The sequence below is a fragment of the Hyalella azteca genome, unplaced genomic scaffold (assembly GCF_000764305.2).
Source record: "Hyalella azteca isolate HAZT.00-mixed unplaced genomic scaffold, Hazt_2.0.2 contig6071, whole genome shotgun sequence".
NCBI lineage: Eukaryota > Metazoa > Arthropoda > Malacostraca > Amphipoda > Hyalellidae > Hyalella > Hyalella azteca.
Window position 1 is genome coordinate 46,545 of NW_025936241.1, and position 14,225 is coordinate 60,769.

Sequence of the window (14,225 nt, forward strand, 5' to 3'; positions counted from 1 at the left end):
TCTAAATCTAGAAAATACAGAAGTTCTATATCTTTTCTATCGACCAGTTCATTCACAACAAATGTATTATTTTTTTGCGCTCCTGTCATATTGAAAAGCGGCGCTCTTCATCAAGCGCTCCTTCATTTCTCATACATCGTTGCATCCACTCATCGTGGTTGAATAGTTGTTTATAAAGTTGAAAATATTGTTACCGACACAGTCCTTATTAGAATGTATCTATAATATGGTTCCATTCACTCATTCAATATTTTACGAAGTTCAATATTTATTCTGATTCTAGTGGTAAAAAGTTTCTTCTTTGAATATATTCAATAAATGTTTTATCTCTGCATTTATCTACAGACCCAAACCTCGGTTGTCACGGTCCCAACTGCCATTACCAGCAGCAGCAGTTCACCAATTTTGCCTTTCAAGATAACGCAAAAGGAATCCGACCCTACTCCGTTGGTCGACCCCGTCACCGGCCACTTGACTCCCATGACTATGGTGAAGGAAGGACAGTACATTCCTGTTAGTGGTGATGTAGTTTCTTCCTCTCCATCTACCACTCCCTTAACTTACATATCACATGCTCGAACCCCCAAGACAGAACAAACGACTGTGACGTCCACATTGCCTGTCGCTTCGTTCAATCCCACTGTTATCTCTAGCGCTCAAGTCAGTTCTACAAACACGCAATTCAATCCAGCTACTAAAGCTCTAACCGGAGTTTCTGCACAGATTTCTCAAATTGTACCATCAGCAACTTCCCAACCCAGTAATCTCGTTCGTCAAAGCGGACAACCAAGCTCGTCTGTTATTTTACCATCGCATGCCATTGCCAAGACTGCTGCCATGATGGGAAATGCTCACCAGCTTCCCACAAAACCTGCTATCTTCATCAGTACTTCTACCGCAAAGCTTCCTCCCGGCGCAGCACAAAGCGCAGCCGCACTCGTCGTCAACTCAGCGTCGAGGCCAGGACTCGTGGTGACGCAAACCTCACGTCCTCAGTCCATTGTGGTTACACAGCCCCAAGTTACTCCACCGCCTATCATAGTTAGTCAAATAAACAGACCTGGTTTAGTTGTGAGTCACACAACTCGACCTGTTGGTGCGATCATGACCAGTCATTCCGCTCTCATGACACGGCCAGGACTTGTTGTCACTCAGGCTCCAAGACCAAACTTGATACTTCGAACAGCTGATCCGGCGAGCTCTGTTGCTGCTGTTGTCGCCTCACATCCCCAGCAATTCATTCCTAGTGGAGTGAGTCTTGTCCGAGCTCCCAGTGGAATATTGCCCAACAGACCCGAGTTGGTAATCAGCCCGAGTGTCAAGCAAAGCCCCGTTCCGCGCAATGCTCTTTCTACTGCGTCTCAAGCGACAATCTTCCAGTTAACGTCGGTAAGCCATAATTCAAAAGTTGTGCCGTGTACCTCTTTGAAGCAGCCCAGTCAAGCTTATGTTACTGGCGCTCTGCATCGTATGGGTGTTTCTAACCCAACACCAGTGAACCTTAATCCCAGCATCACTGTGACGAGTGTGGCCTCTCGCCAAGCCACCCAGACTCCGAGTGGTGGGGTAACTGCTTTCCGTACCGCTTTGCCACATGGTGTTTGTCGTGGTGAAGTTAGCGTTGAAGTGGTACGACAGCCTCACCAGATGCACTTGCAGACCAACCCTGGTGCTCCTCGTACGGTTGAGGCTAGCGCCTTGGGTGGTTCAGGGGCAAACGTTTCCATGAGCAAAGTGAGTGTGGGAGCCGTTAGTCCAGGAATGACCACGAACGTGACGGCCATGAGACGTACAGCGTATCAAGCCGCTGTGCCTCTGCATTTGCAGGCCGGAAGTAGGCCTCACCCACTGTCTCCACAACCTCATGTAACTATGAATACTGTTCCTCATCAACCATCACCTCAGCCTGCTCATTTACATCCATCCCCTCAAGCTTCTCCTCACTTGCTTCATCAACCTTCGCCCCAGGCCTCTCCTCAACCAGTGATGCTTCATCAAACTGGTGCCTCTCAGCAGCCGCAACAATTACTCTCCATAGGAGGACAGCTTCACCAAATTGTTACTACGAGCGTTGGTCCAGCTTCAGTACTGGTACATGCTTCTAGTCATCAAGGGTTGAATGTGGCACCGGTTACGAATGTGATGGTCAGCGGCAGCCGTGGCGAGCTTGAGCCCACTACAAGAACTGTGCAGAGCTCAAATTCTGGACCACAGCCACAGTTATTGTCCACTAGTCAACCACCACCAGCGCATATCGGCAAGAATCGACCAGCTGTCGAAAATGACCCGTCTCTGCAGCCCTTCGACATGGTGAGCCTTTACTTGATTTAGCGTTTCAAGTCTTTAATCTCGAAGCTTGAAAACACATGTGACGATAAAATACATGCAGTTTTTGAATTCAGAGTCCTCACTTCTTGATTTTAATACTAGTTTCATTCACGCCAGTAATTTGAATCCGTCAATTTACTCAACAAACCGCTGGAAATTATAGGGTTCTTGATTCTTTCAATTGTTGCAGTCGATGGCGCCGCTCATGTACCCTGGCGGCTACTTCGTACAGGATCCTCATCGTCCTATCTACAGTAAGACTTCTCCTCTCAATATTCTATTTTCTTGTGTTCCATATACCGCGTAGGTTCTCTTGCTTAGATCTATACCCTGCTGAAAAAAACTACCATTTTAACTCGCCAGGATGCTTTTCAGTTCAAAGTAGAATGACGTCGCTAATTCGTTTTTTTATTTATTATCTAGTGAATCATTTTTGTTGATATATTTAACTGTGAAACACAGCTTTAGTGCAGGCACCAAGAGCAGTTGATGTAATTGTTTTCCCATTAGGTCGTCCTGGAGATGGTGCAGCGCTGGACTTGAAGGCGGAAGGTGTTGGTGTTTCAGAAAACAGCCATGAGCAGTTGCCTGTAGCAAGCCCAGCATTAGGAGCGCCGTCCCGTGTAGTGCTGACGCCGCACAGTGCCTCGCCACGGCTACTGCCTCACCAACTAGAGAGAACTACCGAGTCTCCTAAGGTATGAGCTTCATAAAATATCGACGTACTTATTACCAGCTAGTTATTCCTTCTATTATTATAATGAATTAATGAGCTGACAATTATTGTTCGAAATATTCATCATTTTGAGATTTACTAATTCACACAATATCATTCTTTTGTCGTCGTTCCTATTTTTCCTAAACGCTCTACTCTGTCGGTAATTAACTCTGATGTGTATTAAAAATCGTAGACATTATGCTACGTTACGGTTCTTTGTATCAGAAACATATTATAATTTATGATATATTCTTACTAAAATTTTCGAAACCATAACCTACTAATTTATTGTCACAGTCAATGGTGTTCGTCGGCCAGCAGTACTATGACATTTATCCTGGCCATGCCGTCCCTGCTGGAGACTCTCCTCGCCCTGCCCCTATGGAGAGGCTCACTTCTACGCCTATAGGAGGTGAACTGCTGCGTTCAACTGCTTCTCCTTACCCACCTTTTGCTGGCGGCGGAGAACAAAGAGTCGCTGCACCTCATTTCGCCAGACCTGGTGGAGGGTTGCATCATGACCCTACTCCAGTTATCACTTACAACCATCCGCTCGAGGTGATCATTTATTTTTTGAACTTCGTCTCAATTTTACTCTTCAGTATTGAGATAACATTGCTTTATGGAACATTTAAGGTACGATACATGGTGGGGATGGTCGAATTTTCGGCTATCTGTATACGAGTTGAGAATCTGATTTTTAAATTTCTCATTAATACTTAACGATCTGCATGTAAAAAAAATCTAGAATAACCCTGTTCATTCTTGTGCGCAGAAGTACCCAATTTTCTGGGAAGGAGTTCTCGGCCTGAAAAACGACCAAGCCAAAGTTCAAATGCTGTTCGTGTCGGGCTCGACAGAAGTGGCTAGTGGAGCATTGCCTAACCACTCGCAGGAAACCACTGCTCTTCGCATATCACAACGGATGAGGCTCGAACAGCTTCAACTTGACGGCGTCGCACGCAAGATGCAGGTATGTCAGCGTAGAAACATGCAAAAAGCTCGTCGTTTTTTGTGTGTGGGCAGATTGTTTTTTATTTTTATATCTATCACCGTGAGTGACCATTTGCCAAATTACACCATTCAATGGTGTAACTACTATTATAATATTGCTTAAAAAATAAATACTAGAGTGATTTTTGTTGTGTTGCAGCAAAAGGGCGAGCACGCAGTGCTGGTCGCTCTGCCATTTGGTCACAACGAGTTTGATAGTCATCAGCAGCAACGGACGTTGAACAACGGCTTCATCAGCTACCTTGGCAACAAACAGGCGGCAGGCATCGTCAATGTTACTGCGCCTGGATCACAGTCGGTTAGTTGGTCATCTAAAATTCTTTAAATCTAGGGTATCACCGAGAGAAAATATTTTCGCACTGATCCTGCACTTCGGATTACAGTATGCATTATCCATTTTGTTTGCTTACTATATCAAAATATATATATATCAGCATTAATTACCGTATTTAGGTATTAAAATGCTCGTATATTTTACAGCCTACGTTCGTGATCCACATCTTCCCACCATGCGAGTTCTCCAAGTCAACGCTTGAATGTTGTGCTCCAGACGCGTTCCAAGCCGTTGCCGAAGTTTCTCATCTCCTCATCGTCATTGCAACTTGTTGAAGAGCCATATGCCATTTCATCTACTCTTTTAAAAAGTACTCTTCCACCTTTTTGCGAACTTAGATTCTGTTGGCTCGTTCAAATAGTGATGAAATGTTCAAATATTTCGAGTATCAGGGCGAAAACGTTAGTTGGAAGCACGGTAAATTGTTTTCATCTCTGTCATTTACCTTGATTCCCGATGTAATTGCCTTCGTTTTTTTTTCGCTATTATAGGGTGACGCGCTAAAGTTTCTTTGTTTCTTAAAAACTTCACAATTTTCTGTTGGTTAAATTACAAATTAATCTTTATTGAAAGTGCTCTGTTTATATTTTTTTAAATCGTAGTTTTTGTTGGAAGCCGAAGGACATTGATATGATATGAAGTAATCCATGAAAAATACCGTTCGTTTCTAATTCAATTCTCTCGTCATCCAGAAATTTTATGTTAGAGGCCGCAGAGAGCTTTTTGCGATCCACACTTCCATTTTACGTTTTCGCTTACTATGAAATTTTAGTAAAGTTTAGTAGCAATCACCTGATGTACTGATGCATGCTGTTTGATGAGAAAAAAAATTATCGTGATCATAGTTGAATTTTACGAGTACGCTTGCATGTTTACGGAGAACGACTCCTCTAATGCATCATGATCTCAAAACTGCCGATGCTCAAGTAGAATTTGATGTATCAAGCAATACCATTTGCATGCAATTACTCAATGTGGAATAAAACTTACTGAGATCATAGGAGAGATATTTGTAAATAGTGTCAATATAATCGGAAAACTCAACTCGCCCGACAGACCATCAAGTGGCGCAAATAATTGTGTGGTTTGAGACAATTTGTGTCCTGCTTCTTGGCAGCATTGATTCTGCTTCGCAAGAAAATAACTGCAGTAGACTTGGAGCACCTTTGCTCTCGTAAAGGTGCGTTGAAAACATGCTGAAAGAGACGCTGTAGCTAAATTCAATTCTATCTGTAATCTGGATGTTCCTCATCACTGACAGATAATTTAATTCACTGCAGTTTTTTTCTTGCACTTCCTTAAGAAAGCCTTGGCTCGTGCCGCCTTCTCTCAACCCTCCCGACGTGATGCCTCGCCTCGTGTATAATTCTTGTGTAGAGATGGCTATCTTCTGACTGTCATCTGCACTGATTACAGTTTCGCTGTAATGAGACTGCGTCGATTTTTTTTACCTACATTTCGTTGTTGATCAGTCAACAAATTCATGTAGTCCATATGTGGACAGCTCTTCTTTCTAAGTGCAGACATTTTCGTTCAATTGTCAAAAATTTCATTGGACGGACTGGTCCACGATTCCATGTATCTTCCCACTGTGGCCAGAATACTTGTTCGTTATTAATTAATTAATTGATAACACATATACCTATACTTGGTGTTTCCTAATTTAAAATTTCTTTGGATTTACAAAGGTTTATTACGGGTTGATTCAGTCATGTCACGAATGTCTGCCAAATCGGTGTCCATTAGTGGATTAATAGTTGACGATACAAGTCAACATGCATGACACATGAGTGCTCGTAGACTGACAGCTGCTGAGAAGTGGATGCTATCAGGAATTTCACCCGATGATTAATGTAGTATTTCCGTCGTGATGATGTATCTGATCTCTCTAATATTAGTGACTTGCTTAAGAACACCTCTTGCTGAGCTTTTTATGACTACTTTCTTCGCTGTTATCTTTGCACGTGCGATAATATTTGATTTTCTATGATTTTCTTCCATCGAGGTTAATGGAGACTGCCTAGAAATTATCCGTTGCCTTTAATTTAGTTACAGTGTCTGACGTGAATTTATATCTTTAGTCACATAACTCTTTGGTTGAAATACTCGAGCCAAAGAGGGAATAGCTGTAGAACTTCTAGATTAATTAAGTACGGACGATGATTGTTGTTGTCTAGCTCTGTACAAATTAGGTTGCGAAGAATTACCTAGCAGCAAATTAGGCTTGTCAATATTGTGTACATATTGTATGTAATGATGTTCAGCGTCTGGAATTATATATTCGCAATTGTAATGAGTGTTACATGTGTTGAGAGTTTTTGTATATTTGGCACTCTCTGCACTCACAAACTAGCGGTATAATTTGTACTAGTATGATGTAGTTGCTATTCTTCTGTTGAAATGATTCATAAGTGGTGTAAATCTGTAGTAGGACTCTGTTGTGTTTTCGCCTAACGTCACACGGTCTATGCTAGTAGTATGTCGCATATATTATATATTTAAGCGTATAGGTAGGCATCTTTTGCTCAAACTAGTGTGAAGTGTAGAGTTGAAGCTCTATTGCAACCTGCAGAATGTTTTGAGCCTTCTGCTCGTGATGTTTCAGGAGACATGCAGTGAGTTTTTCATGTTGGTAGGTGAGTCGGGCTGAGTGGCCCCAAGGGGAGTTGAGAAATAGAAAACCCTGGCTGTGATCTTGACTTCACTGGATAACTTTCGTGGCCCACCATCATAATAACTTAGATTTAAGCAGTAATGCTTAATGAAATTCCAGTGACCAATTTAAGTTATTGCAGGGGAATAATAAATATAATAACAAAATGGTTGATTTTTTCCCCTTCATTATCATACCTATGCACTTCATGAAGTCGTGTACTCGATCTTTAGCAACCTAAGTTTTAGCGAGGCTTCTTGGTCTCCATGCTACTTGAGCCTTCAGGCCTCTGTCATCGAATGTACTATGTATCTCATTAACTTGAAGCGAACGTCAATTCGCGAAACCGCTCGTTCATGATGTTTAATCGTCGTTTGCTTGAAGAGGAAGCAATGAGAATGACATTTGACGCGTGTTTTAAGAGATGATGGTAATCCCAGTAATCCTTTCATTTTAATTCAATCATGCTTATCGGCCTAACATGGGTTCAATCATGAGGTATCATGGTATATGGAGGGTTTTATTAATATACTCGTATATTGTCCAAGCGAGCGATTGCGTCACTACAATGAATTCGTTCATTGAAAATATCTCCGAGTATCCAGCAATAGCTTTAATTTTGAATAATCGGTTTCTACGTCTTATCAAAGCCAAGAAATCAGTTTTGTAAGGTGAAGTTTTTTTTAAAGAAAAGGCTGTCATATTCACCTTCATAGCCTTCACGATGTGCACAGCTCAACCTGCTAAGAGAAGAGAAGAGTGCCGGCGAGAGCATCGAGCTGGCATTGCGCCACTGCGGCGCTGCTGTCGCCGATTGATGTCCCGTGGGAACAGGGGTACATCACTCCATAAAAATAACTGTTTATTGGTCTCATTCCTAATAAGCGATATATACGTGTCTGTGAACGCAAAGCATCTTTGATTCCTCTAAAGTATAACCACGTTTATGTATTTTAATTAAATGTGGGACTGATTCAGGAGTGGGTTTATCGTCACATTCACTTAAAATAAACTTCTTTAATTCACTTCAACTTCAACTTAACTAAACTCATCATTTAACTCATCTATCACTAAACATGGGAAATAATGCAATTTACAAAAATAATAAATCGGCAAGATGACAATAGTAGGCTTGACGCGTTTACATGAAGCAAGCTGTAGGAAAGTTCGTGGCAACAAACTGCAAGGGCAAAATTATTTGTAAGAGAAGACTAGAACTGCGTGGGAGGTCGCCTCCTAACATGGCTTCCGTCATTTATCCGACAATTTGCACAACCATCGCAGGATTTGAGTTGACTTAGATTTGATTATATTATATAGAATAAAATTTTTGTGTCTTGCGCGAGATTGTAAGTACAAATCTCCGTGAGCAAATGAGCGTGAAATCAAGGAAAGTTATAGACCGAAACAATGTGGATTTTAGTTATTAATTAGTATAGGTTGACAGAATTTGTTCCTTTGGGCAGGTTTCATCGAAGACCAAAGAATTTGCTATATTGACAATTTTCATATAAGTTTTTCAATATATCAATCAATTTTATCGATATATTGAATATTTTATGAATCATTAATTAGTTAGAAATATTTTCTGTTTTTTGTTTTTAACCAAATTGACTTGTGAATAGTATCCTATTTACATGATTTGTACGTATGTCAATCCAAATTTCATCACTCAATGCGGCTTGTAACTTGATAATGAACGATTGATACATTAAAAAAAAAAAACGAAGTAAAAATGTCCATCGGCACCCTGCTTTTCGATTTACCAGTGCAGACGAAAATATTGTTCGATATATTAAAAAAACTAATGAGAAAATGGTCAAGAATACAAATTCTCTGCAATGAAACCTGCTTTTATTTGTTTATACGTTATGGGATAGCGTACGACTTCTTCGTGGCCGTTATGGCCTGCAGGTCCTTCATTATTTTATGTAGGGCACGTTTTGCTCTCATCTCACTTGCAATATCTCGCCTCCCACTCGCTACCTACAAAGAGATGAAGACTTGCGTGACCAAGAATAAAAAATTTGAAAATAACAGCATTCGCTTTTTACATAATTTTTAAATATGATAAATATTTCGGTCGCTAACAGCTCTACAGCTATGATTTCTTACTCTCGTTTGGACGCTCACGTTTGAAGACCAAGTGCAACAAGGTGCATGGAGACCTGACTGGCGGTTAACCTCATGTGCGTACAAGTGGCTGAACGTCCACAAGACATGAACGTGTACACCAAGAATAGCGCATAGCGTCATGGCTATTTTGGCTGAGGAGCTTTGCCAGCGTTTGGAGTAGCCTTCTCTCCCCACGCAGTCAACACAAACTCGCTTCACCCTAAGCTCGATTCGTAGCTTTCTACGCAGGCTACTCGAATTTTTATAACGAATACACTGCATACACACCTCCCTAAGCCGAGCTACAATGCACACATCTCTCTACATATGTTACGCTACAGTCTACACACACCTCCCTACATTTTAATGCCGCACAGTAACTTGTCGGTACAATGCTGGTGCAAAGATTCATATAATAATAGCGGTTCCAGCGTTTATTAGGCCGTAGGCCTGTCGCCGATTCTTAACATCGCAGAACATTCACAGCATTTTGCGGTCTCGAACTCGCAACTCACTGCTACAATTCTGCTGTGCTTAACCGCCCGGCCTCTTTGCCGATTCTGACCACCAGAAACTGGCGCACAGAGCTGGGATCGAACCCTCATCTCTCTGCGCCAATCTTGGTACTCTGAACTGTAACCACTGGGCCTAAACAGTTTATTCATTTGAATTCGAGATTTTTTGTGCCAGGGTGATACATGATATGCGGATTTCATTAAAAAAATATTGTTTGCCTAAAAGTATAAATACCCAGTCATGGAACTGTAATAAATCACTTTGAATCAGTACTTTTGAGATTCTGAATCCAGAGACCCTAAAGCCTAAGCGTTCGTGCATGGGGCCAGCAGACAAGCTAACCTAAGAACTTTTACAACAACAACAACGAACGAAGAGAAATTTTACGGTACGGAATGAAGGAAAAACCTATCGCATATTTTCTCTATCAACTTGTAATATAAGAAATAATACAAAAATATTTCCACTTTCTGATATTTTTATTTGGAAATTGTTCAATTCAACAAAATGACACATCCACTTTTAAGTTGTTGCAGCGAGTGGGCCGACGTGGGCACGTGGCAGACACACGTCAGCGGTGACTCACATCACAAACAATTAGATATAAAGTTGCACTGTGCAACCTTTTAAATATAAATGTGCCAAATAAGTTGACAAAAGATGACATTTTGCTATTAATTTGTACACTATACATTATTAAGATGACGTAATTTATACGGAAATATTGTTAATGATGGGAATCAGTATTATTGCTTAGATACAAGATGTGGTTGGATCGGCTCATGGTTGAACTAGTTACTAGTAGTTCAACCATGGATCGGCTAGAGCAAGACTGAAGTAAAGAGCACAAATGGCACGAGTTGGGGTTTGTCAGGGAGCAGCGCGCGCTGTAGACTCCATATGAGGAAATAATACCCCTTTACTCCCACACTGACTCATCTTACCTTGACCAGAAACAGGTAGAGACGACGTTGTGGATCCTTCAGGGAAGTCTTCGGCCACGCACCCTGTAACGATATTGTCTAGCATGATAATAACCGCTATCAATATGACCGAAAATAACTGTCAGTTATATTACCACCACCTCATTTTCTCCCTAAAAATCTTTTATAATAAATGTTAATTTTGAAAAATAAATTTGGAATTTCCTAATTTATTCTTAAACTCAGAGTGACCTCATAGTTCTTTTCGATGTCCATGAAACTATTCGAATTTCAATGTTGAACGAACCGTCAATCGCTTGAATCTACTAAATTGCAGAAGGTGTTCATCGCCAACTCGTTAAAATTGCACCTTCTTTTGGTAAATTATTTACTGACTCGACTTCATTTTGACGTTTTCTACGATTTCACTTGGACATGCTTACGATGATTTCCTAAAAGCTGCTCTTTTATAGATATAGATAAAAAAGTATCAGATCATAGACATTCATTTGTTGTACTGTCCGCCAGTTAACAACCCTGAAATTTGTGGCCTTTCCGTTATCTTGAAGTGATTTTAGTGTCAATTAATTTTAATGGTTGATGCCTGGGTAAGTCCTGATAAGCTTTGACGGCCATATATTTACGTAGAAAATATAGCAGCTACTCGTACATGCTATTATACGTTATGCGCAATTTCAAAGCCAGGATCGGTGCCAATAATATATTGTCACCGCAAAATGGATTTAAAACACCGTTTTCAGAACGAATTGACAGTAGTCAATAGACCCTAGGGAAGGTAAATGAAACATTAATTTATACGAAATGAATTTATTCAACACTATATCACAGCCATAATAAAAATACGTTTTTAAAGGCTACCATGACTTGCTTATGATTTGTAACAAAATAAACACGTACATAAGAATATGTACTTTTCCGTTAGACAATCGCGTCTCAACACGATTGAATGACTACCGTTAAATCTTAGCGCCTTACATTAACTAGATATTCAAGCCTAAGAGTAAAACAATGATAAATACAAGCGAGCAACATTTTTCTAGCGAGAGCAGAATAAACGAAATTGGTCTACAAAAGTGACAAGAAACAAAATGTGATCAATCAGTCCTAAAAAAATTAAAGCCCTATCTTATGCTAGCTGTACCAGAGCATCATGAGCTTAAATACACGTACACGAATGACGTAGTGATAACTAAATAAAGATTTACAGCAACAAATATGTTGAGGATCTTGAATCCTAATACAAGAAAATTGTTATAATACAAATTTATAAGGGAAGAACTTCACTAAGAATTTCTTTTGCACTATCTGTAAGAGATGCTGGAAACTGAATGTCAAAGTGCACGAGAATGTCTCCTCTTCTTGAAGGATCCTTGGGATACGGCAGACCTCGGCCGGGGATACGCTTCACTATTTGGGGCTTGATGATATCTTTTGTGTAGTCGAGATAAACTTTGGGACCGTCCAGGGTGGGAACTGTGATGCGGGTGCCACACAAGGCATCCCGTAGGGTGACCTTGGTGGTGAACGATAAGTTGGCACCATCTCTTTTGAAGACCTGGTGAGGCTTGTCTCTGATGATGAACACAATATCAGCTGGAATATTGCCCGGTGATTGGTCTCCTTCTTTTTCAAATGTTATCTTCGTTCCTTCTTTCCAGCCTGGCTTCACTTGGATAGTCAAAATTTTCTCCTCTTTCTTCATTTGCCTAGTTTCTTTGCAGACAACATTGCGCGTGATTTTCATTTTCTTAGTGACACCTGTGTTGACCTCTTCAAGAGATACGTAGAGGTCACGTGTAATGGCAGGATCTTGCTTAGCTCCTCGGCCAGTCCTGGAGGTGTCATGAGGGCTGAAAGAGAAAGCTCTTCTTGTGCCACCTACGCCACCTCCACCCCCTCCTAACCGTCCGCCCATCATGTTGAAGGCATCATCATCAACATCCATACGATCAAACATGCTGCCTCCCAGGCCGCCATCACCGCCCATGAACATCGTGAACGGGTCGCTTGTACCGAAAAATTGCGCAAAAACTTCCCTGGGGTCGCCCGAAAAAGTGTATGTGAAGTGTGATCCATCGCTGGTTGGTCCACCACCACCTCCGGGAATGCCGCCTTTCAAGCCTTCTTCGCCATACTGATCATAAATATCACGTTTTTTCTTATCACTCAAAACATCGTACGCCTCAGCTATGTCTTTAAACTTTTCTTCCGCATTAGGCGATTTGTTTTTATCAGGGTGATACTTCAACGCCATTTTTCGGTAAGCCTTCTTGATGTCATCTTCATTGGCACTTTTAGTAATGCCTAAGATCTTGTAATAATCTTTTCCCATCGTGTAATGACTGTAAATTAATTCGATGTAACTTCAGAACTGAATTTGATTACCACACAGGATATTGGTCGTACACAGAAAACCGGGAGCGGTAACCACTCACTTAGGCTGACTGCTATTGACTGAGCTGGCGTCGGAATGTATCGCTCACTTATAAACGAAACCGAACATTCTAGAAATTTACAGATTTTCGTTTATCTTCTCCAATTTTCATGATTGTTCTTCAGGATTTTATTTGTTAAATTTATCTTTAGTCAATATTTATCAATAAAAATTATGACACATAGCGGATATATAACTTTGTTTCTCAGTTTGGAGATGAGAGATGAAGCGTTTTGTTGGCAGTGGTGGTTAACTCATGATATTTTAAGATACAGTGCGTCTGGTGCTCTATGATCATGAATATACCTTCAATAAATTTTTGATGAGCCCATTTTCTTGTCGTCTTTCAATATATAAAGATCGAGAAAAAGTCATATATGCCTCTAGCTTGGGTAAGTTTATTCTCCACCAAAGACTACTGTTGTTGTTTGGGTTGCCATTTTTGTCAGTAATCAAATAATTAGCTTCAAATACGACCAAATATTTTACACGGAAAACACTTTCTATATTTTATTTGTAAAAAATCAGACTTCGATAAGGCTATACGATTTTAATTAAAAGGTTGTTTTGCATTCTTTTGAATTTAAGCGCGGCTGTGGCCACGATCGCCATTGTGTCAATTCGGTTATGTTCTTTGCACAATATTTCTCATTTAAAGAATGATTTTTCAGGAGTTTGAACATAAAAAATAGTATTTGGCATCATAATTTTTTTTAAAAACTTTAGGACCTAAAATATGCAATTGAAGTTCTAAATCGTTCAGAAACTTCTTTAAAAAAAGAGGACAGTATCTTATTAGATGGGACTATCAATTCCTAATCTTAACTCGAAGTAGTTGATAGTATTGAGGACGGTTAATTTTTCGTTCTGCCCCATGTTTTACTCCTCAGAAAATGATACATTTATTTGTCATTGAAAACCAAAAATTGCTCACGTCTCTATAAATTAGTTTACGGTCAAAATTCGAACGTTTTTTTAGAAGAAATATAAGAAAATTATTTCTAGTTAAACAAAATTAAAATTCGATTTCATGCTGAATCATCATTTCATTGTTCACGTTTACTAGGTATATATTTCACGGCAGTTCCACGAAAGAAGAAATATCCTTGCTCGAAAAACATATCAGTTATCAGTGATACTCTAAAATATATTATTAATTGTGTACAAAT

General features: G+C 40.2%; 2 protein-coding genes across 2 annotated transcripts in view; one reads left to right on the forward strand and one right to left on the reverse strand.

The window, feature by feature from the left end:
* The window catches only part of LOC108665388 (protein split ends), a 51,825-nt gene extending 44,611 nt beyond the window's left edge, over nt 1-7,214 (forward strand). Inside the window, exons 11-17 of the mRNA XM_018152139.2 lie at nt 346-2,310; nt 2,519-2,582; nt 2,839-3,026; nt 3,344-3,604; nt 3,822-4,019; nt 4,200-4,358; nt 4,541-7,214. Coding sequence (XP_018007628.1) covers nt 346-2,310; nt 2,519-2,582; nt 2,839-3,026; nt 3,344-3,604; nt 3,822-4,019; nt 4,200-4,358; nt 4,541-4,669 — 2,964 coding nt within the window. The 3' untranslated portion in view covers nt 4,670-7,214. The remainder of the gene's footprint in view (nt 1-345; nt 2,311-2,518; nt 2,583-2,838; nt 3,027-3,343; nt 3,605-3,821; nt 4,020-4,199; nt 4,359-4,540) is intronic.
* Nucleotides 7,215-11,413: 4,199 nt separating this feature from the next.
* LOC108665389 (dnaJ homolog subfamily B member 4) lies at nt 11,414-13,066 on the reverse strand. The gene has a single exon (XM_018152140.2). The coding sequence runs from the start codon at nt 12,952-12,954 to the stop codon at nt 11,887-11,889; it is 1,068 nt and encodes a 355-aa protein (XP_018007629.1). The 5' UTR covers nt 12,955-13,066; the 3' UTR covers nt 11,414-11,886.
* Nucleotides 13,067-14,225: the final 1,159 nt, after the last annotated feature.

Coding starts and splice junctions, on each gene's coding strand:
- LOC108665389 (XM_018152140.2), bottom strand. CDS start 12,954: ATGGGAAAAGATTATTACAAGATCTTAGGCATTACTAAAAGTGCCAAT.